This window comes from Alexandromys fortis, unplaced genomic scaffold (genome assembly GCF_014885135.2).
Source record: "Alexandromys fortis isolate MF-2015 unplaced genomic scaffold, M_Fortis_MF-2015_v1.1 scaffold_129, whole genome shotgun sequence".
NCBI lineage: Eukaryota > Metazoa > Chordata > Mammalia > Rodentia > Cricetidae > Alexandromys > Alexandromys fortis.
Window position 1 is genome coordinate 2,876,611 of NW_026068022.1, and position 24,033 is coordinate 2,900,643.

Genomic DNA, 24,033 nt, shown 5'->3' on the forward strand with positions numbered 1-24,033 from the left:
TAAAAAGCTTGCTGTACAAACCTGATGACCTGAGTCCAGTCTCCAGAACTCATGTAAAAAAAGCTAGTGGTGGTGAGTGCCCATGAGGAGGAGAGGCAGGCTCACTGGACAGCCAGTACTTGATGAACTCCAAGTCAGTGAGAGAACTTGTCTTAAAAAAACAAGATGGGGCCGGGCGGTGGTGGCGCACGCCTTTTGTCCCAGCACTCGGGAGGCAGAGGCAGGCGGATCTCTGGGAGTTCACAAGAGCTAGTCCCGGGACGGGCACAAAAGCTACAGAGAAACCCTGTCTCGAAAAACCAAAAAAAAAAAAAAAAAAGAAAAAGATGGGGCTAGGCCTAGGTGGTGGCGCATGCACTTGGGAGGCAAAGGCAAGCAGATATCTGTGAGTTTGAGGCCAGCCTGGTTTACAGAGTGAGTTCCAGCATGGCCAGGACTGTTTCACAGAGAAACCTTGTCTTGAAAAACCAAAACCAAACCAAAACAAAACAAAACAACTCCCAAGATGAAATTGGGCATGGTGGCATATAATTTAATTCCTGCGCTCAGGAGGCAGAGGCAAGAGAATTCCTGTGAGTTTGAGGCCAGCCTGACTTATTCATCCCAACCTGCAATGAAGGGCAAGAATGCCTTTAAATATAATAGGAAGTTTAGAAGCTGTTTATAGACTCTCATAGGCTAGGCATATGTTCTGTGGGCAAGAGCTGACCTATCTCCACTAGAGCATTTAGAGATTGTCTTTTACTTTCTTAATCATGGGTCCTTTCCATGCCTCTTGTATTTCAGTTGGTAACCATTTCAGCTTGTTGTTTTCTTCTGTTCTGTCTCTCCTGGATTTTAGTAGAAGTTGATTTGTGTACATTGTTTGTGTTTGAGGGAATTGAAACCAGACGCAGCACTAATACTTGTAGCAAAAGCTGCTGTTTGCATGCTGAACATCATAACAACTGTTCATCCCTTCCATTGGTTCCAGGGGAAATCAGCTTTGTGGTCTCACCTGTTACATTATCAGGAAAACCGGCAGAGAAAACTCACATCGGGAAGCCTTAGTACCTCAGGTAAGACCTTCTGTTCTCCTGCCCCTCGCTGGAATGATCTCGATTTCCCTGTCCAGGCCAGTGACACTTTGGCTTTGAATGTTTTCTGTTTTAAAGATAAAGTCACCTGGCTGGAGAGATCTCGGCTCAGTAGTTAAAGAGTGTTTACTGTGGTGTTGGAGAGAGGCAGCTCAGTGGTCAGGAGCACTTGCCACTCTTCCAGAGGACCTGGGTTGGGTTCCCAGCACCCACATGGTTGCTCACAGCATATGCGGCTCCGGTTCTGGGGGACCTATACCCTTTTTTTCAGGCATGAATGCAGTGTGCATATGTACAGACATGCGGGCCAGGCAATTGTACACATAAAAGAAAAATAAAATCTTTTTATAAAAAAAAGTGCTCATTTTTATTGCAGAGAACTAGAGTTCAGTTCCCAGCACCCATGTTGGGTAGATCACAACCTGTAACTAGATTTCCAGGGCCTCAAACATCCTCTTCTGGTCTCCATGGATACTCAAACACAGTGTAACCCACCCCCCCATACGCTCATACACACAAATAAAAATAAAATAAATCGTTTTTAAAAAATGGAGCTCCCAGGCTAACCAAACGACTGTACCACTGCAAAACAGGTTTGCTTTCATTGTCTATTAGTAGACCCCATTATTTTATTTTCTGAGATGGGGTTTCTCTGTAACTTTGGAGCCTGTCCTGGAACTCACTCTGTACACCAGGCTGGCCTCAAACTCAGAGATCCACCTGCCTCTGCCTCCCAAGTGCTGGGATTAAAGGTGTGCGCCACCATTGTCCTGCTTTTTTTTTCTTAAGATTTATTTATATATATATAGCCAGGCAGTGTTAGGAGGAGTGGAGACACAGAGAAGAGAGGAGTACTACCTTGAGGGGAGGTGTTGGAGATGGTGTGGGAGAAGGAGGCTTCTGGGATTTGGCAGAGATGGTCAGCAGGGTGCCCTCTTTGCTTCTCTGAGTTAGCAGGTTTTTACCTCAGCATCTGGCTCCTGAGTCTTTATTGGAGAATTCAAATGATTGAGATTTTGTTAAAAACAACAGATCTCTAGAAGATCAGCCAGTGCTCTTTCTTAACTGCTTAGCTTTCTCTCTAGATCCATCTCCACCCTGCAAAACAAAACAAAAACCTGTAGTTTGTAAGGGACTACAGAGACCATCTAGTCCAACTGTTTTACTTTATGAGAAAAAAAACCCTGAAGTCCCAAAAGGAACAGGATGTTTATAAGATCATCAACTAAGTTAATACAAAAGCCTAGGTTGGGAGCAGATCTCTGTCTACTCATCTAAGGGTCCTTCATGCCATCCTGAAGCGTTTCTTCCCATATATATACTGGTTCCTTTACAGCTCTCTTTATGTCCTCTTTTCCTTCTCCTTGCCAGAGGGAGTTTAGGACTTTTTTTTTTCCTTTCTCTTTTTTTCTTCTAATTTTGGCTCTTTGAGACAGGGCTCTGTGTATCCCTGGCTCGCCTGGAACTGCTCTGTAGAGTAGACCAGACTGGCCTTGAACTCAGAGATCTGCCTGCCTCTGAGATTAAAGGCTTGCACCACCTCTGCCTGGCTTTTATTTATTTATTTTTAAACAACAAGATTTCATTGTGTTCTCCTGGCTGACCTGGATTTTGCTATGTAGACCAGATGGCCTCAAACTCACTGAGATCCATCTGCTTTTGCCTCCCCAGTGCGGGGACTAAAGATGTGCACACCATGTCCAATCAGCTATTCTTAATGGTAAAGGTAAGTTAAATGGAATTTTAAAAAATGGACAGGAACTTCATGCCCTTGAACAGGTGACCTTCAGGTAGCTCTGGTGTAGGAAGATAATTGGCCAAAAACCAAGGACAGACTTTTTTTTTTTTAATTTTATTTATTGTGTATACAGAGCTCTGCCTGCATTTATCCCTGCAGGCCAGAAGAGGGCATCAAATCTCATTACAGATGGTTGTGGGCCACCATGTGGTTGCTGGGAATTGAACTCAGGACCTTTGGAAGAGCAGCCAGAGCTCTTAACCACTGAGCCATCTCTCCAGCCCAAGGCCAGACATTCTTGAAGTAGTTTATGAGGTAGTTTGGTGTACTTTGTGGGTGCGTGAGTCTCAGAGTCTTCTCAGGAAGTCTGTGACAGTTACTGCTAAGCAATAAGTTGCAGCAAAATATTCTCAACAGCTTGGTGATGGAAATGCTAAGCTTTAAACATAGGGCCTGGCACCAGGTCAGAGGTGTGGCTTCCCTTCTGGAGGTCCTAAGTGTTCTGGAACAGGTTCATTCTGGAACATTCTCTTGGCACTTTTGAAGGCAGAATTGGAAGTGAGTGGTAGCTCCAGGTGGAAGTCCTGCTTTCCTGGGTCATGTTGTGATTGCATACGATGAATTGAGAGCCAGATCTGTGCTCCAGTCCCTTCTGCCACAGAATCCACTTCGCTGTGACTCACTGTGTTAAGTGGGAAGACTGCACCCTTTTTTGGCTTTCTTGAAAATTATTCAAGAATTAAATAAATAAGGAAAAAAATCTAATCTCTCTTAGAAATTTAAGAATGTTCGTGAATGACTATTAAGGTATTAATGATATACCCCACTGCTTGCTGTAGAATTTGTGATTTGAAACATGAGAGAGTTGGCTCTTTGGATGCTCAGGTCTCCTTGTTGTTCCAGGAATACTTCTTGATTCAGAACGGAGAAAGTCTGATGCCAGTGCCGTCATGTCTCCCCTGAGGATCTCCCTAATTCAGGATATGAGGTCTGTCTGTGCTCATCTTGTCTCAGCTGTTGCTTGGGTGTGACACTCAGCCGACAAGATCTTGGGGCTGTGAAGCATTTCAACTAACCCAGCTAATTAGGAAGTCTTCATTATTGGTCTTCGTGTAGTTTATGAAAAGGTGGCTTCCCTGGTATTCTGGTGAACTGTCCCAGGAGAGAAAGAGTACAGGAGAACACTTCACCACCCCAGGGTTTGGGATTAGCCTGGTTTGTTGGAACCTATATTCTCTGATCTTTCTCCTAAATTGTGAGAAATCTGTCTGGCAAAGCCACATGGGAGAACGAGAGTGGCTCTCTCTCAGGGTTGTAGGGCTGTCTTGTCTACCTTCTTTGGCTCACAGGCGAGGCTATGACAGTGAGTTCATTTTCCACCCCACCCTACACTTTTTCCCTTAGGCACATCCAGAATATTGGGGAAATCAAAACTGATGTGGGAAAGGCCAGAGCATGGGTTCGACTGTCCATGGAGAAGAAGTTACTCTCCAGACACCTGAAACAGCTTCTTTCAGACCACGAGCTCACCAAGTAAGACCACTCCACTTGGAGGAGAACAGGGTTCCAGGGTTGGCAGGGGATAAAAAAGGGGGAGTGCATGTCACTGCAGCAGCGTGCAGCATGTCACTGCAGTAGCGAGCAGCATGTCACTGCAGCAGCGTGCAGCATGTCACTGCAGCAGCATGCAACATGTCACTGCAGCAGCGTGCAGTCAGACCCAGGCTGTGGACAAAGTCCCTATATCAGCAGAGGCATACTACTTTCTGATCCCCCTCCTCGGTCTGCGTGCCTAAAGCTAGTGGGTCCTCCTCTTCTTCCTGGTACCTTTTGGTCATGAGGCATTTTTTTCTTCTATTTCTTTCCTGTCTCAAGAAGCAAAGGGTTGGAGAATTAAAAGGAAACTTCCAAGTTTCACCCCTTATCTCTTTTCTGAGTCTGCGGTCAACCCAGAACAGCAGTTACATTTGTTTCTTCCTTGACTGAACCTTCCCAGAACTTTCACATCGCCCCTAGAACCTCTCCCTCCACACCTCCCACTAGGATAGGGAGGGAGTCCAAGGTGCTCACACTTCCCAGAGCCACCAAACCCACAGTTTATGCATCTGTGACCCCCCCCCACAAGACTGTTCCAAACCCAGGAATAAGAGTTCCTTCTTTCTCTGCCTCTCAGATGACTCCCCCGTGTCCTTTCAGATACAGAACATCTGTATTTTTGTAGCTTCTTGTTGTTGTTGTTAGTGGTGATGGTGGTGGAGATTAAGGACCTTACACAAGCAAGGCAAATGTTGTACTACTTAGCTAATAAGTCTTCAGCCCCAATCTTATTTTTTTTTAAGCTTTAGCCCTATTAAAGAGGACATTAGCTTAAAATTCACTCAGTATATAGTACTTTCTTACTGATGTTCTGACCCTTAAACTATTCCAGTGACTAGAAAATGAGATTTGCTTTCACAGATTGCAGTTTGGAGTATAGGAGAGAAAGAGTACTACATCAGCTGAGTCCCCTGGCGTTAGCCCACATGGCATTGCTATAACAGAATACCCAATGTTGGATATTTTATAAAGAAAAAAGATTTACTTATTTTACAGTAAATGGGATGCTGGAAGTTCAAGATTAGGCATCCACATCTATTCGACCAATGGCTAGGGCTTCCCTGGCTACATCGCAGCACAGAAAAGGTAATCCCCACGTGCAGAAGGGACACGGTGCATGGAGTGGTCTCAGTTTATGTTAACCTTCTGCTCTTGTGAGCACTCACTCCACAAGAAGACCACCGTTAACCCTGCTGAGAGTGCTGCTCCTCTGGCCCAGGTGCTTTCTTTGAGGTCCTACATTTTAGTATTTTACTTCAGTATCACCATCCTGTATCTTTCTCTCCAGTACTCAGGCTTCAACAACATGCCATGCATTCCTCCTTTGCAGGTGTCTTCCGTTGTTCTTGTTCACCAGTGTGACTACAGTCTCATCCTCTCTCCGTCTACCAATTGCTTTAGGACCTGGTCAGAAGTTTTCTTTACCAGAGCTTTCTTGGATGCCTGAGCTGTTTGTCCTAATGAGGCATTTGCGATAGCATTTGTTGGTCCCTCCTTTACCACTTATATGCTACGTTATCTATTTGTTTGCTGATTATTAAAGTCTTCCTACATTGAGAAGGTGAACTGTGTGCCTTTCCCAGTGCTGTTCTGGCAGGTTGCTGAGTATCTAGAAGAAATCAAGCAGTGTCTGTGAAGTGTGTGCCTGACTGCCCGCCCAGGCAGGAACAGAACTGTCTTGAAGAGTCAGTCTTGATAGACTATTCTTTAACCTCTGGCATTTTCAGCTCGCTACTAAGACTGTTGGTAGCTTGGAGGCCGAAGAAGGTGGAGGGGGCCTTATATTCATGAAATTCATTGAGCCATAAACTCTAGAGGAACAAAGTAACATCCATGTTCTAAGTCCAGGTCTCCTTGACTTCTCCATAGTGACTTTCTGCTGGTGTGTAGTGTGCACCCCCCCTTACCTTAATGTCTCTGTGGTGGCTTCCTGCTGCTGTGTTGTGCTTCCTTTACCTTGAAACTGCTGTGTGATGTATGGTTGCAATTGTCCTTCTGCTCTTTTATTTTTCCTCCTTAAAAAATTACAATATTCATTTATTGTGCCAGTGTGTGTGTATGTGTGTGCACGTGTGGGTGTGTAGGTCAGAGGACAACTTCTTGGTGTTAGTTCTTTCCTTTCACCACGTAGGTATCAGGGTGGAACTCAGATTTCAGACTTGGCAACAGGCCCAAGAGTAAAATCACTGAGCCATCTCACCACCCTGCCTCCTGTTTTCTTTCTCCCCCTGCTCTTTGAAGAACGTTGGCTTCAACAGTCTTCCAGTCTCTTCCTATGTGCCATTTCTTTGTCTCTGTCTTACTTGCTTTCTCGCACTTGATCTCACCCACTCATGCCTTTAGTCACCTCTGAGCAGGTGACTTTCATCTCTGCAGCTTGTAGCCCTGCCCATTCTTGTGAGCTCCAGTCCTGCATTTATTTCCATTAGACCATAGGAATAACTTGGAGAGAATAAAGCAGGCTTCACATCCCATGGTTAAGTTCCTTCCAGGTTTGCAGTGTCTCTACTGTTCTCTATGAACATCCTGACATCTTCCCCCCCTCTCCCGACACCCACAGTCCAAAGTAAAGTCAGTTTTGATGCCACTGTTCTGCGCCCTCTAAAGAGGCCGAGTCCTTAGCTCCCACCTTCCCTGGCTCCTTGCTTTTTCTGCTGCTCAGTTTTATTTTAGTCATCGTTCTCTTTTCAACCTCCCACCACACCAACTAAAGTTCCTAAAATCGGCCTTACTTCCCCTTTACTTCTAAGGCACAATGTAGAAACCCATTACTTAACAAAGCAAATTGCAAGTCATTAGCCTGAGGGTGTAGGGCCTTCCTTTATTTTGTTCTGGCCTAACTTTCCAGCCTTATTGCTACTTGATTGGTTCTGGGCTCTCAACTCTAATTACTCTGATTTCTACACTTCCTTTCCCTGTGAACATCTGTCTGGCGCTGTTCTCTAGACCCTTCTTGATCTGAAAACATTGCGGGACTAAGCTCACTGTCTTTTAAATTCCTCGAAAGATCCTTTCATCTAGTAACTTATTAAATGTATTGGCATTTACCCAATAGAGGGCAAGCACTTCCCATCTTAGGACCTGTGGGTAGCTGGTGATGATTGTAGTGTGGGCAATTAGAATAGTTGTCTCCCTTTTTCTCTGTATTTCTCTTTGACAAGGGCCTGAACACTATGCTCTCAGCATCTCCCTTTTTATGGAAGGTACCATTGTTGTCAAACCCCAATTAGGGAAAGGAATTGGCCTTTGGTGTGCTGTCTCTTACCTGTAAGCTGGGTCTGAGGTAGGAGCCGGACCTTACCCTGCACCACCTGTAGCCTGGTAATGAATGGACACCACAGACCTTGTGCCAACAGCGTTGTGTTACCTCTGATGGACTGCAAACCAGTCCTTGGTTTAACAAGGAGACTCCGTGTGACAGTAGAGTAACATCAGCATGTGATTTCGTTGGACCTGCTGCGGCTTAAGCTCTTTCCTTGTACCCCAGCCTTTACACAGTGCTCCTGACATCTCTGCTTCCTCACCATCTGCTTGTGGAAATGAGCTCGCTTAGCTTCTCCCTCTCCCTGGCTGGGATTGATGTGTGGATGTCTTGCTCTAACAGGAAGCTGTACAAGCGTTATGCCTTTCTGCGCTGCGATGATGAGAAGGAGCAGTTCCTCTATCACCTGCTCTCCTTCAACGCGGTGGACTACTTCTGCTTCACCAACGTCTTCACCACCGTCTGTGAGTAGCTCTGCTCCACTCCCCACTGGCCTGCGGCTGTCCTTTTTTTTTTTTTTTTTTTTGAAAAAGAGTCTCATTGTGTAGCCAAGACTGGCATCAAAACTAAATTCATGACAATCCTCCTGCCTCTGCCTCCCGAATACGTATATGCACCTTCGCACCTGGCTTTCCTTGTATTTCTGTTTGCCTTGTGTGTCTGTGGGAGAAGTAGGGGTGTAGCTCCTTCTGGATGACTGTTTTCTCTGAACTTTGTCTTCTCATGTCAGTGCTGTTCCAGACTCTGCTCTTGGAGCTAAAGGAATAAGTGTGCCAGGAACTAGAGTGGTGTCTCAGCATCACAGATTTGTGGTAGCCTCAAAAAGAAAGATCTCTTCCTTAAGTAGCAGGAAGAACTCCAGTGGCAATAGGTGACTTTGCTAGTCCTGCCCTAACTCACTGTATTCCTGTGAGCATTGTATGTCCCTGCTGGGGCCTCACTCTCCATTCCTCCAGAGGAGGAGAATTCAGGATATTTTAAGGTCTTTGACCCTCATCCTTGTCTGATGCCAAAATTCTTTCTGTACTTGGTAGCCTTTAGGTTTGCTTCCCAGCTCGGCTGCCATAACTCGTGCTCTTGTTTCTGCCTTTGCCGATCTTCCCTCGCAGACACGGGCTGTGGGCTTAATAGGGTTAGCACTGAACTAGAGTCAGAAGACCGCTTCCCTCTCTGTGGCCTGCGGAAGAGAAGTGGAAGCTGTGTAAACGCTAAGATCATTATTGGTGTGTTATTAGGGTTCATGAGGCAGGAGACTGCAAAGTACTCTGAGATGGAATTCAGTTAGAAATTGGTCACATTTAAAACTGAAATAGGGGGGGGGCTGGAGAGATGGCTTAGTGGTTAAGAGCATTGCCTGCTCTTCTGAAGGTCCTGAGTTCGATTCCCGGCAACCACATGGTGGCTCACAACCATCTGTAATGGGGTCTGGCGCCCTCTTCTGGCCTGCAGACATACACACAGACGACAGAATATTGTATACATAACAAATAAATAAATATTTTTAAAAAACTGAAAATAGGGGGCTGGAGAGATGGCTCAGAGGTTAAGAGCATTGCCTGCTCTTCCAAAGGTCCTGAGTTCAATTCCCAACAACCACATGATGGCTCACAACCATCTGTAATGGGGTGTGGTGCCCTCTGCTGGCCTGTAGGCATACACACAGACAGAATATTGTATATATAATAAATAAATATTTAAAAAAAATAAAACTGAAATAGGCTTGCTTTTTTATTGAACAATAACCCTGGGAATAGTGAGAGCAAGGCTGACATTTGAAGCAGCCAGGGGCTGTGCGGTGCACAGCAGGTACTGCACTCACGCCAGTACACCTGGAGCGGGCCAGGGTCCCTCCCATCAGGTGGGAGATTCCCAATCCCCACCAGTACCTCTTTGATTTCTCTAACAGTGATTCCATACCACATTTTGATCGTACCAAGCAAGAAGCTGGGGGGCTCCATGTTCACCGCCAACCCATGGATCTGTATATCAGGAGAACTGGGGGAGACACAGATTCTGCAGATCCCCAGGAATGTGCTAGAGATGACTTTTGAGGTATGTGTTATCTGGGGGTCCCAACCCAAGACTGTGGGGACCCAAGTTTGTAACACCTGAGGTGGGAGATTTCTGCAGAACTTTGTGGAGGCCTTGTTTCACAGCCTGTGTGACAGCACAGGACCTGTTCTGAGACAGTTTGAGGCCAGGACCAGGGCTGACCTGAGGGAAGAGTCTGAATCTTGTAGTAGTCACTGGCTAGAAGGAGTTTGTGGGAACTCATATACTTCCTTGTACTGAGGTGGAGTGGGGTGTTGTGAAATTCTCTAGAGTTCTTTCAGCTGTTACACACAGGTATTTGTTAAGCCTCAGGACCACCCTCTTGAGTGGCTTGACCCCAAACCCTGGTCTTCTTCTAAGGTTAGCGTCTTCTTTCTCAGCCATGAGCTGCCTAGGAGACAAACCTGGCAGTAGATGGAGCTGTGAGCTCTGCTCCTGCAGTTGCTGAGCCTGCCCCTGCTGGGCAGCAAGCAGCCAGTCAGATTTGTGCTGCCAAGGATTGCCACTCTCAACTCCTGCTTTTCTGACCCGGCTTCTTTTCTTTATTCCCTCAGTGCCTGAACCTAGGGAAGCTCACCACTGTCCAGATTGGCCACGATAATTCTGGGCTGTATGCCAAATGGCTTGTGGAGTATGTGATGGTCAGGAATGAGATCACAGGACACACCTACAAGTGAGTGACTCTGAGTGCACCCAGGGCTGTCTTGTGTGAGCGAGGAGGAGCTTCTCAAGGAACCTCTTGAGGGTTGACTCTGGCTTGTGTACTTGAAAGGTACAAGATGGTTTCCAGCTGAATAAACATGTGTAACATCTCTGGACACGTGTCCCAAGTCACCCAACTGACTCAGGTAGTTCCAGTGATGACACACTGTGGGACAGAGAGTCTGGGGAGCCCTTAGTCTGATTTTGTAATGTGCCTCTGTGGATTGGCTTTGTTGACGGCACTGCTGAGCATCTAGGGAGGATCCTGGAGAAATGAGCAGCTCTTATGGGCCATTGTTTTACTTCCAGGTTCCCCTGTGGCCGATGGCTGGGGAAGGGTATGGACGATGGAAGCCTGGAGCGAGTGCTGGTTGGGGAGCTCCTCACCTCCCTCCCTGAGGTGGATGAGAGGCCTTGTCGGACCCCGCCCCTGCAGCCGTCCCCCAGTGTTGTCCGGAGGCTTGTCACCATCTCGCCTAGCAGCAAGCCCAGTGAGTAGAGGGGCGTCTGGGAACGGGCAGGTGTCCGCCAGTCCCAGTCCCAGCTGTGCAGCAGCCCCGGAGCCACCACTGCTGATGACACCACCTTCTCTCTTGATCATCACGTGTATGTGGCTCTTGCCTTGGAGACCTGGAAGAATAATCTGATGTGCTCCTTTTTCCCATGTGCCTGTTGGGGAGCAGGTGTCTTTTCTGGACTCCCCTTTCATGGTGATCGTTCACAACCAAGTCATGGCTCTCTTAAGGAAGCCAAGAATCCCAGAGTAAAATGGAAAGTAAACCTGGCCAACATCGCACAGAGATAGAGTTCTCTTAGTTATGACTTTGCCCTTAAGATTTTGGGAAGAGCTCTTTCTGCAGAAGTAGGTGGGCAAGAGTCTCTCCTTTCTAAGTACCCACTGTCCTGCTTATCCATCCCATGGGCCTATCCCCTGTGTCCTCAGTCTCCTCCTTGTGAGACTACTTAAGGATGTCTGCTTGATTTTCTCAGAGCTGAACACTGGGCAGATCCAGGAGTCCATTGGTGAGGCAGTCAATGGCATTGTGAAGCACTTCCATAAACCCGAGAAGGAGGTGAGCCTTCCTGTCCTCCAGCCCAGAGCCTTCTGAGTAACAGAGTCATCCTGACATTGCAGTCACCTTGTTAGCTCTTCAACGGCCATGCTGTGGCTAGTCCAGAGTCATCAGCAAGGGCTTCTGGGTCCTGGAGTTCATTATGGAGCCCATCCTCCTGCCTCCACTTCCTGAGTGCTGGGATAGGCGTGTATTACCATGCCCAACCAGAGTCCAATACAACATTGCCTTACCTTCTTAGGGATGGGGCAGACACCTTCCTTCCTCAGGGGCCTTCGCCTCAGTGGTTGTGTTTTCCCTCCATGTTGATGACTGAAAGGAGTCTGTAGGGCTCCCCAGTAAGCACAGCCTCTTTCTATCTTTTCTGGATTTGCTTGTGTCTATCCAAAAGACGACTACACTGGCTTTGTGCACTGTTGGGCCATGTCCTGTGTGTGACCCCACTCCATCACCTGCCCTTCAGGGGGTCCTCACCAAGAGTATGCCGTCCACTATGGTTAGTGCTGGACAACAGACAAGAGTCTTGTGGTCTTCTGCTTCATCCTGGCCTGGCTGTGGTTTAGGATGCAGTGGAGGGAGGGCAGCCCAGTTAAAATCTGCCTGTCACTCACCCTGTTTTCTCTCGTAGCGTGGCAGTCTGACGCTGTTGCTTTGTGGAGAGTGTGGTCTTGTTTCAGCCCTGGAACAAGCTTTCCAGCATGGATTTAAATCACCCCGGCTCTTCAAAAATGTCTTCATTTGGGATTTCCTGGGTGAGCTGGTCTAGTATCCAAAATGGGAAAAGCCTGTAGATATGGAGGTCTTATCTGTAGCATGTAGTCTAGCTGTAGAAGCCAAATTAGGCAGCTCTCACTTAGGTCTGCTCTTTGTTAGCCCTGGTTTTCTTGGAGGGATTGCTGGGAGCACTCTAACTCCATGCTCGTCCTTTATGAGCTCTAGACAGAAGAGATTCTAAGCACCTTCATCTAAAACTGGCTTTTCCCCAAGTCTTCACCCTCTGTCCCTGTAGGTCCAAAAGAACAGTAGAGACTATTGAATCCCAAGTTCTGTGTGGTCCCCACTGGAGAATTTTTATCCAGGACACAGTCCTTAGAGCTTTCTTGTCTCTTCAGACCAGGGAAAATACCATGTTTATGCCAAGGGCTACATAAATAAAATTTAAAAACTAGAAACATTATTTTTAAATATGCACATTGACATCAGAATACTTGTTTTATTCTCGTGAAGCTCCCTGTATTGGCTTGGAGAGTCCCATAGCACGTGACCTGTGGAATGGGTTTTGGGGAGCCATTGTCACACTTTTCTGTTCTTCACAGAGAAAGCACAAACCTATTATGAGACGTTGGAGCAGAATGACGTAGTTCCCGAGGAAAACTGGCACACAAGGGCCCGCAACTTCTGCCGCTTTGTCACTGCGATCAACAACACTCCCCGAAACATCGGCAAGGATGGCAAGTTTCAGATGCTGGTGTGCCTGGGAGCCAGGTACTGCAGGGACTGGAGTATTCCGCAGGCAGTCCTGAGATCACGGCAGGCTGTTACTTTGTCTGTATCCTGTGTGTTTGTGGGGCTCTCTGAAGGAGAGTGTTGATAATCAGGGACAGTGGAGGGCTTATTCTGATGGAAGATTTAAAACCACTCCCTTGGGGAAATTAGAAGTAAATACAAGTAGTTATTTTTTTCAATAAACATTTGAGTGTCCCAGGCCGTATGGAAGTGGTAAGAAGAAAGTGGAACTGGGAAATTTACTTGTCATGTTAAAAAGCTAAAGGTAGGTGGCACATGCCTTTAATTTCGGCAGAGGCAGAAGGATCTTTGTGAGTTCCAGGCCAGCCTGCTCTACAGAGAAACCATGTCTCAAAAGGGGGGGGGGGGGCAGCAGGAATCCATGAGTGAACCCTACTAGAGAGGAGAGTCCAGGGAGTGCAGGGAGGAGGTGGTATTGATGAGGCTCTCGTGGAAGGAAATGACAAGTAGGATGAGAGAAGGGCAGATTAGGAAGCACATTTCAAACAAAGTTAGGGGCCTCAAGGCCTGAGATGGAGAACATCCCTCCTGTATCAGGACCGCAGTGCGTGATGAGAAGGCTGAAATCGTGTGGCTCTGAGGTCATGGGTGGTGTGCATCGGAGTGGACATCACTGAGAGAGCACGACGGCCAGGGAGACTGGAGGCTGTGGGTGTCGTGATTAAATACAGACTCTCAGCTGAGCACTGTGCTGCACGGCTGAACCCCAGCTACTGGGAAGCTAAAGACAGGAGGATTGCTTGAGCCTAGAAATACAAGGTCATCATGAGCAACAAATTGAGACCACTATCTCTACAACACAAAAGTAAAATAAGATGCTGGAGAGATGGCTCAGTGGTTAAGAGCACCTTTTGCTCTTGGAGAGGACCCAAATTGGGTACCAGTACCCACGTGGGCACTTAACAAAAGTTCTAGAGGATCCAAGACCCTTTTCTTTCCTTCCTGGCATTGTATGCAGGTGGCACACAGATGTACATGCAGGCAAAATACCCATACACACATAGAAGAAAGTAAAAATAAAGCCGGACGGTGGTGGCGCACGCCTTTAATCCCAGCACTTGGGAGGCAGAGGCAGGCGGATCTCTGGGAGTTCTAGGCCAGCCTGGTCTACAAGAGCTAGTTCCAGGACAGGCTCCAAAGCTACAGAGAAACCCTGTCTTGAAAAACAAACAAACAAACAAACAAAAACAAAAAAAGAAAGGCATTTATATAGTGTTTGGGATGGTGGGAAGATAAACAAGTTAAAAGGCAGTATTTCATCAGTATCCTTAAAGAAAGAATGATCATGATTTATAAATCAGTTACAGCTTAGTGGACATTGCCAGTATGGGTTAAATTTTATTGCATAGTAGATAGGAATTATCTAATACTGCTGATTAGGGGTTATGAATTAGATTCCGTTACAAATCATTTGATAATTATTTTAATTCTGTATGTGCCTCACCATTATAGATATATATGTAGGTTAATACACATGCATGCACATACGTAAATANAAAAAAAAAAAAAAAAAAAAAAAAAAGTAAAAATAAAAAGTAGATTCTAGAACCAGAGTTACCAGGTTCATGTCCTTGGGCACATCTTACTTTTCTCTGACCTTGAACAAGCTATTCACTGTACCTACAAGGTGGAGATGATAATATCCTTGGCTAGCCTGGGGTGGTGGCGCACGCCTTTAATCCCAGCACTCGGGAGGCAGAGGCTGGAGGATCTCTGTGAGATCAAGGCCAGCCTGGTCTACAAGTGCTAGTTCCAGGACAGGCTCTAAAGCTACAGAAAAACCCTGTCTTGAAAAACAAAATAAATAAATAAATAAAATTTAAAAAAATCCTGGGCTATCATAAAAACTAAACCTTACCAGGTGGTGGTGACAAACATCCTTAATCCCAGCAATCAAGAGTCAGAGGCAGATGGATCAAGGCCAGCTTGGTCTACACAGAAAAAATCCTGTCTCAAAATTACTTACAAACCAACCAACTAAACACCCACCAAACAAATAAGCACAAAAAAGCCCTAAACCTCTTGCAACTGTCCTGGCACATGAGAAATGTGTCTTAGCATTTCTTTCTGGTGGTGTTAGCTGGAGGGACAGAAGTGCTCTGGGACTTGTGTTTGACGGAGGGAAGGAACATTCACTTCAGCCTAGTAACTGGTATGTGCTAAGGTTGTCTAGGGAAAGTCAGGTGACAGAGATAGCTGAGTTGGGTTTTCAGGCTGAGCAGCTCCCAGCGGAAGGCAAGCTTCTTTAGGGAGGGAAGTGGGGCTATGGGGAAGTGCTAGCTTCTTCATCTTTAGACTTAGCTCAAGGATCCCCCTTGGCCTTGTCCTGTTTCTCTTTTCTCTGGCTTTGACCTGTCTGGACCACCCCACCCTTGCAGAGATCACCTCCTGCACCACTGGATTGCCTTGCTGGCCGACTGCCCCATCACTGCACACATGTATGAGGATGTGGCCCTGATCAAAGACCACACACTTGTCAATTCCTTGATCCGAGTGCTGCAGACCCTGCAAGAATTCAACATCACACTGGAGACGTCCCTCGTTAAGGGCATTGACATCTGACCTCCCAGCACCAGCCAGCAGCAGGACCCAGAAAGATTCCCTGCAGCTCTGCCTCTTCATCCCAAAGGAATCTAAGCATTTGTAAGGGACAAGAAGAGATGTATACTTACTGTAAAAAGAAAACTAGAGGATTTTTGGAAAAAATAATCTATTTTAGAGTTTATTTGCTGATCTGCTTTTTACACACTTTCATGAGAAAGAGTGACAGGAAGAGGGAGCGAGGTTGGCGCTGCTTATTTTGAAGCGGGTGCCCTCCCTTGCACGGCCACGCACTGGGAGCCTGTGGCCTCCTGGACTGAGCCTGCACACACGTGTGGGGCTATTCCACATGCTGCCCCATCACGTCGATGAGGCCATTCCACATGGTTTTTAAACTAATGTTTTCTATATTCACATTATTCTGAATATCTGGCTTTCATGGGCCACACACAGGTGTGTGAGCGGGAAAAATCTGTGCTCCAGTCAAAGGGAGTCAGCCCCACATCTGTTCCTCTGCCTTCCCCCTTTTTTTGGTCAGTATTATTTGGGAAGGAGACATGCCAGGACATGTCATTGTGCCGCTGTCATGCAGAAAATCATGTTTCCTGTGGGCACAAAGTTGCACAGAAGTAAACATGAGCATGTTTTAACAAGTTTGTCTTTTCATCTATCTTATTTATTTAACCTGCCATTATGTGTTTTAAGTATTTGTTTTTCTTTTTTTTCCTCTTTAAGAAAAGGAAAAGCTTGTTACAGTCTAACTGACTATGTTATTACTGTTAAATTTATGTTGTTTTGCAACTTAGAAACCAGCTACAGTATGGCCCACTTAATAAAACTCCTGAGACAAACCTCACTGGTCACTGACTTTTGTGGGAGTGTGTGGCCTGCCTGAGAGCCAAACTCTGCATCTCTCTCTCCCCAGCTGGCTGGGGTCTGTGGACTGCCTAGGAGCCACCTGTGTCCTTGGACCTTCCTTCCCTCTGAGGTGCCTTAGGCTCTCATAGCTAATTCAGTGATGTGGGGATGTGGGAGGATTGTTTTCCCACTGCACAGAGGAGGAGACTTGGCCAACCTTACAAATTGTCATGTGATTAATGATGAGAGACTGAGTGGGAACAGAGAACACGGGTGGCTTTGTGTGTCCTCCGGGGTGTGTGTGTGTGTGTGTGTGTGTGTGTGTGTGTGCAAAAGCTCTTTCTCTAGTGAAGGGTTTGCTGTGTCAAATGTGACAGTGGGAGAGCCTTAGGACCCTACTAACCAGCTAAATTTTTCTCTTTAAGTATGGCTTCTTTGTCAAGAATGTTCCGGAAGCATGGCCTGAGCACATACAGTCCTCACATCAGCCACTGTTCTCTTCGGTGTTCTCATGGTTCTGCACATATGCTCTGCGTTCCCTTGGCTGTCGTAGCCACATGTTGCGGCGACATTTGTCGGTTCCTGCGTTCCAGGGTAGGGGCGTGTGGGTTAGAAATGTCAGGCAGAACGGAGATACAAAAGAGATACAGAGACGTAGGACAGTGCTGGGAGGGCAGTCCAGTGAATAGTAAATGCGCCATGTTAATTCTCGGTCTTTAAATACCCCAATCCACAGGAGGGGAAGAAAGCTAAGGACTTATTATGATACAGTGAACAGACAAAATGGTTACCATCTTTATACCCTAAAACACCAAGTCCCCACACCCTAGGTCAAGATCTCCTGTCAGATCTCCTGCCGATAACCTTGAAGGAGTAAGAGTAGGCTTAAACTCTGACCTTTGGTCCAGGTGGAACGGACCCACTTCTGTGGGCTCCCACACTCTGCCACCACCTGTTCGTTGTGCAGTGTTTACTTTAGGAGGCACCTGCTGTGACGTCATCTTCAGACTGTGGCAGACCCCAGGGCCAGTCCTGGACTGAGCACCTCTCCACCTCCCGCCTGGCAGCTGAGCTAAGGAAAGAGGAGACTTAGGAGAGCCACGCTGTGGTGTCTTGCCAGCAGGGGGCATGAGCTGGCTACATACTGAGACTTCAGTTCTTTTGCAGCTTAGGGAAGGAAAAGAGGAGAGGCTGTGTCTTTGGAGAACAGAAGGAGAATTTCTGGCCTCCTAAAAAGGGTAGCATGAGGCTCAGCTGTGTGTGTGCATGCTGTGACCAGGCACACTCTGCAAAGCAAGTGTAAATTATTCCAGGTTTCGGAGGAAAGCAAGGCCTGGAAAAGCTGAATTTCTTGCCCAAGGCTATTTAGTCTTAAGTAGTTTGAGGTTGTTAGAGCAGTTTTAACCCTAGCTCGTGGTTACCCCCCCCCCCCCCCCCCCCCGCAGCTGCTCTCTCGTCTGAGTGAGTGCTCCGTTTCGTTTTTCCTTCCTCTGCTTACAAGCACTAGCTATTTGCTTCTGAGTGTCGCTTTATGAAGGGGAGACTTGATTGGCTTTGCTCACCAAAGTGTGCCCTGTTTGGAATAAGTGACTTCATTGGTCATACGATTCAGACCAAGGGTAGGCTTCATTACTTCCCCAAACCTCAGAAGCAGACATAGGCCAGTAATAGCGTCTGCGTTCTACGGATGCTATAAAGGTTGACTATGGGGGGCTGGAGAGATAGCTCAGAGGTTAAGAGCATTGCCTCCTCTTGCAAAGGTCCTGAGTTCAATTCCCAGCAACCACATGGTGGCTCACAACCATCTGTAATGAGGTCTGGTGCCCTCTTCTGGCCTGCAGGCATACACACAGACAGAATATTGTATACATAATAAATAAATAAATATTTAAAAAAAAAAAAAGGTTGACTATGTCAGGCATGGGCCAGTGACATGGCTCAGCAGTAAAGGTGCTTGCTGCTGGTGACCTGAGTTCGGTCCTGAAGGAGAGAACTGACTTCTGCTAATCACATACATGCCTTGTGGCACGCATGCACACACACAAGTAAATGTAATAAAAAGAAATGTCAGGTGTGTGCCCGTGTCTGCTCTTGCTGTTTCCCTGTGTTACATACTGTCTTTTCCTGGTGTAGAGATGACAAACTCAGAGGCGAGTGGTGGTGGGAAATTGACTCTGGGGAGGATCGGAACGCACTGCGGCATCTGCTCTGGGCAGCAGGTATCCGGGGAGTGGTCCTTACATGCTGTGTGGGCAGTAGGAGCTGAGAGGTAAGGGAGCACCAGTGGGTTGGGAGCTTGGAGCAGTTCAGAGGTCAGCCTGAGCAGGGGAGGGGTGCAGGTTCATGGGTTCCCTTGTCCACAAGGTCAGGGAAGGGACCTACAGGTATGGATGCTCAAGATCTGGGGACTGATGTGGAGTTTCCACGTGCTGGAGACAAGACACAATGCAAGGACCGGCGTTCTTAGCACGTGTTTCCACCGTGAATGGTCCTGCTCTTGGCCCCCCCTTGTTTCACACGGAAGTTAGAAATGGTAGCGGGTGAAGGTGAGCGTGTGTCTGCAGATCACAGACGCGCTTGTAACTGAAGGCCCTAGTTGAACACTGCCTATCAGGAAAGAAGCAGCTTAGGGGGAAAGGTTGATTTAGTTCAGGTTATAGTTATGGTGGGGGAGGTGCAGCAACAGGAGCTTGGAGCAACTGGTTATCCACAGTAAAGAGCAGAGAGGGTTGGGTGGGTGGACTGACGGACGGACGGCAGGCACAGCAACCAGAACTCAGCCGTTAGTTTCAGTGAGGGAGTCGGTGGCCTGGGTCAGCCCCAAGCAGAGAGAGTTGCTGAGAAGGTGGGTGTGAAGGTTTCCTGAGTTAGGACTTTTCCGCTTCTTCTAAGAGCTGGTTCTGCTGTGAGTGTCTCACTTTGCTTTCCTCATCCCTGGAATGAGTGGTGAGGTAACAGCAGCCACACCGGGTAGCTCAGGATTTCAAGGACGCTGTCAGGCCCTGTAGCAGCCCTGGGTAAGCAAAGATCCCGTTTCCTAGCACCCAGCCCTGCCTGCCTCCGCATCTGCACCTGCTCTCATCTCACGCTTCCCTTCCCACATGCCAGGATTTGATGAGCTCAGTGAGTACTGAAAGACGGGCACCTTGTAATTACAGCCCCAACTACATGCCCGCCTCTCCTGCTCCCACTGTTCTCCCTCTTTACAACTGCTAGACTTTGTTTTTAATTTTTAGCATTTTTAAATTAATTATTAGGGGCTGGAGAGGTGGCTTAGAAGTTAAGAGCACTCAGTTTCCAGCACCCACCAGGTGACTTGCCTCCATCCAGGTCCATGGGATTCTATGCCTTCTTCTGACCTCCACAAGCAGCAGGCTTGCCCTTTGTGCATGTGCATGATGCCGGCAAGCAAAGTGTGCACTACGTAAAAAAATTCTTAAAAAATGAATTTGGTATGTGTGTGAGGCACGTATGTCTTGTGCATGTGGAAGTCAGATGGTGGCCAGCTGCAAGTGGATGGGCTGTGGTCCCTCCTCCTTCTGTCTCCAGTGCTCAGTGCACCTGCTCCAGGATGGCTGGTCTGCTCAGCTTTTAATTTTCCTTTGTGGCCCTGATTTCCAGTGGGTGTTGATGTATGAAACAGAAATCTTCATGTTCTGTGCCCTCCTAAGTGTTGTTCTCCCCCATTTCCCCCAAGTGCCCTTACCAGATCTTCTTATCTTAAACCTTCCAGACCTTTTCCCTCCCGACGCCTGACTGTTCTGGGATCTGAAAGCCATAACCCGTGTTCAAAGTCAGGATCATGGAGTTCACCTGACCCAGGATTGCGAAAAGTCTCCTGTGTGCACAGCAGCAGCTCTGTCTTCTCTTGTCTTTCAAGATGACCCTTCAGGGTGCCAGTCATGTAGCCACTGTCGTGTGGCCGCTGTCTGTCTGTCGTGTGGCCGCTGTCTGTCTGTCGTGTAGCTGCTGTCTGTCTGTCATGTAGCCACTGTCTGTCTGTCATGTGGCCACTGTCTGTCTGTCGTGTGGCTGCTGTCTGTCTGTCGTGTAGCTGCTGTCTGTCATGTGGCCGCTGCCTGTCTGTCGTGTAGCCGCTGTCTGTCTGTCATGTGGCCGCTGTCTGTCTGTCATGTGGCCGCTGTCTGTCTGTCGTGTAGCCGCTGTCTGTCTGTCATGTGGCCGCTGTCTGTCTGTCATGTGGCCGCTGTCTGTCATGTTACCGCTGCCATATGACACGCTGTCATGTGTACACGCTGTCGGGCATGTAGCTGCTGACTGTCATGTGGCCGCTGCCTGTCTGTCGTGTAGCCGCTGCCGGTCATGAGGCCTGTCTGTCATGTGGCTGCTGTCAGACATGTGGCCGCTGTCCATTTTGGGCCCTCTACTTAACCATCAGCAAATAAGCCGGGCACCATTTCTACCTTGGCAGTTCATAACAGGCAGTCTGGATGTCCTGACACTTTATAGTTAAGATGTTAAAAGGAGGACGTCGTCATGTGACAGGAGCTGTTTCTTAAAAAGCTGCAGACGGCCCAGCTTCTCTCTAGATCCCAGGGACTTTGCTAGTGGCTTTTGCTGGGGAGAGAGAGATCCATGTTGTATCATATTTCCTACTTCCAGCACATAGGGCTTGTTACATCTTAAGAGCCCAGTGTCAAGCCACCTGTGCCTCTGGGAGAGGCCTCACTGCAAGCTGACAGGTTTCTATGACCCCACAGAATTCTTAGTGGGATGTGCCCTCCAGAGCGCAAGAGAATTTATCTTACGCTTCTCTTAATTTTTTGAACCAAGGGTCTAGACTCTAGGGCATGATCAGGTCATCTATACCAGTTTCACCTTTCACTATGACTCTTACTTTGAAGGGGTGCTCTGGCAGAGGGTGAGCACTGGATGCCTGGAACTTCCATATGTGTTCTTATCTACTCCAGTGGAAGAAGTGTAGACACATCTGGCATTCATGTGGAAAAGACAACAGTCTTTAATTTGGCACTAGAGCTGTGTTAACTCCCTTAGCTTCGGGCATTATCCAGGGAGGTTGTGGCCATTTGGATGGCCTGTAGAACAGCAGACAGACATCATATTGACTACATTATGTGACTGGGCAGGAAAGGCAAGTGGTACCCGACTTCTCAGAGCTGTTTTCAAGACACGTGTTCCCTGTGAAGTTGCAGGGACCTGCTGATTCTGCAAAGCTTCGTAGTTGAGAGGTGACACCCAAGAGAACTACATCTTCCCTTAGAGCCTGAAAAGTCACAGAGGGGTCCTGGAGAAGAGTGACAGGTTCAGGTTAGCACTTTGAGGAAGGATTGAGCATTCCGGGGAGTGCTCAAAGAGGTGTCATCTGGGAGAAAGAGAGAGAGAGAGAGAGAGAGAGAGAGAGAGAGAGAGAGAGAGAGAGAGAGAGAGAGAGAGAGAGAATGGACTCCATAGTTGCTTAGAGGCAGAGGCTTTGTTGGATTGGATGTGGGGTGAGCAGACAAATACCCTGCTGGTGTATCGTCAAGATGTGTTAAACTTCAATTCTCATACTCTCAAAAGGAAGGTTGACTGGCTGACTTTGGAGAAGCCCCAGGAACTCAGGGCAGGTCCTTCCCTTTCACTGGTCCTGAAAGTGAAGCTGGCTGTTTCTGAAGTTTCCTTCCTGGTGGAGCAAGCAGGCCCTGAAAACTTCCCCCTGGCCCTCTGGGGTCCTAGCGATCTCAGCTTCCTGAAGGCTTATTATATTGTGACCTTTAACTCGGGCCACACAGGCTGCTCAGATGCAGCAGCCTGGGAACTCCAGGACTAATTCCCCTGAGCCCGGGACCAGGTTCTTAGCCAGATCCTGGCTGCTGCTCCCAGCCCTACAGCTGGCCCAACCTGTCCCTTGACCAAACTTACCGTCTTGCTTCAAACTTTCCTTCCTGATCCACTGTCCTCAGGAAGTGGCTCTATCTTCTCCACCTGTTGGTCCTCTTTGGCCAGCAGCTCTTCATACTCTTAGAATCTAAGCCAAGAATGCAGTATGTCAGCTGTTAGACTGGGGAGACAGCCCTTGGGTAAAGTGCTTGCTGCCCAAGCATGAGGACTTGAGCTCAGATCGCCGGGGCACGCTTAGGCTGGATGTGGTGGTGGTGTGTGTCTGTAATTCCAGGGCAGTGCCCCTAAAGTGAGATGTGCCGTGGGAGCTCGTGGGCCAGCTAGCCTGGCATAGCCTGTGATCAAGAGACCCTCGCAAACTGGTGGTTTGACTGACCTCCCCCTAGGATCGTGTGTTTGATCCTTAGTGGAACTATTTGGGAATGAGCCTTATTGGAGGAGGTGTTTCTCTGGAGGTGGGCTTTGGAGTTTCAGATGTGAGCTCTCAGCTACTGTGTGCCTGCCTGCTGCTATGCTTACCGCCGTACTGATCATGGACTAACCCTCAAAAACTGTGAGTAAGACTCAATAAAATGCTCTTTTATGAGTTGCCTTGGTCATGGTGTCCCTTCACAGCACAGTAACCCTAACTAAGACACAGAGCAAACAGAAGGCAGGGACCTATGCCGGATACCGTCCTCTGGCTCCTATATATACACTTACACTCACTCACACATGAACACACATTAAAACAAAACAGCCAGGCATGGTGGCACACGTCTTTGATTCCAGCACTCAGGTGGCAGAGGCAGGCAGAGCTCTGTGAGTTCAAGGCCAGCCTGGTCTACAGAGTGAGTTTCAGGACAGATTCCAAAGCTACACAGACAAACCATATCTCAAAAAAACCAACCAAACAAACACCGCTTAAAACGACTACTTGTAAGATTGTAAAAAAAAAAAAACCACTCTTTGCTGGCCTTGTATCTGTGCCTCCTTTTTGCATTTGGGAGTTTGGGGGTCCCTCTGGGGAGACTGTAAATTGAGTGGCCTGGGCTGCAGTAGAGGTGCTGGCCGTGCACCTTGCAAAGCTCAAGCTTAAGCCACCCTGAGACTGGGTTTGTACAACTGTGTTAGCAAAAAGCCACGAGAAGGCTCAGTGAACACTGCTGCTCTTTTTGGCTCACAGAAAACCATGCTGGCTTTGCAACTGTGGATCTTTGAGGGTGCTTTTTATTTACCAATGTTGATGAACCCCAAGGGCGGGCATTAATCTGAGACACCAAGTCAGTCAAGCTTTAGTCCTAGCCTATTGTAGAACCCACACAGCCTGGCCCGACTGGTCTCCATTCTCCATAACCTTTTTATGTATGGAGAAGCTCTTCAGCCCAAAGAGAAAAGGAACTAGCCAGAAAATGGTCTCTGTCTTCATTACGGTATCAATTGTTATGAAGAAACAGACCAACTTGAGGAAGAAAGGATTTATTTAGCTTACAGTTCTGTATAGCAATTCATCATCATAAATAGTGAGGACAGGAACTCAAACAGGGCAGGAATCTGGAGGCAGGAGCTGATGTAGAGGCCATGGAGTGGTGCTGCTTACTGGCTTGCTCCCCCTGGCTTGCTCAGCCTGTTTGCTTACAGAACCCTGGACAACCAGCTAAAGAGTAGACCTACTCACTATAGGGTGGCCCCTCCCACCACCAATCAGTATTAAGAAAACGCCCTACAGGCTTGCCAATAGCCCAGCCTTATTGAGGCATTTTCTCA

The 24,033-nt window shown here is 47.6% G+C and overlaps 1 protein-coding gene across 3 annotated transcripts in view; it reads left to right on the forward strand.

The window, feature by feature from the left end:
- Dennd5a (DENN domain containing 5A) overlaps positions 1-16,423 on the forward strand; it is a 71,076-nt gene extending 54,653 nt beyond the window's left edge. The window contains exons 13-23 of one of the 3 annotated variants that reach the window (XM_050163294.1): positions 974-1,058; positions 3,718-3,802; positions 4,219-4,347; positions 8,015-8,136; positions 9,579-9,724; positions 10,279-10,397; positions 10,736-10,917; positions 11,417-11,499; positions 12,128-12,251; positions 12,816-12,984; positions 15,405-16,423. In XM_050163294.1, the coding sequence (XP_050019251.1) occupies positions 974-1,058; positions 3,718-3,802; positions 4,219-4,347; positions 8,015-8,136; positions 9,579-9,724; positions 10,279-10,397; positions 10,736-10,917; positions 11,417-11,499; positions 12,128-12,251; positions 12,816-12,984; positions 15,405-15,588 (1,428 nt within the window). In that variant the 3' untranslated portion in view covers positions 15,589-16,423. Of the gene's footprint in view, positions 1-973; positions 1,059-1,154; positions 3,690-3,717; positions 3,803-4,218; positions 4,348-8,014; positions 8,137-9,578; positions 9,725-10,278; positions 10,398-10,735; positions 10,918-11,416; positions 11,500-12,127; positions 12,252-12,815; positions 13,049-13,196; positions 13,284-15,404 lie in introns of those variants that run through there. The other 2 variants (XM_050163295.1, XM_050163296.1) reach the window with 2 other exon arrangements.
- The last annotated feature ends 7,610 nt before the right edge of the window (positions 16,424-24,033 follow it).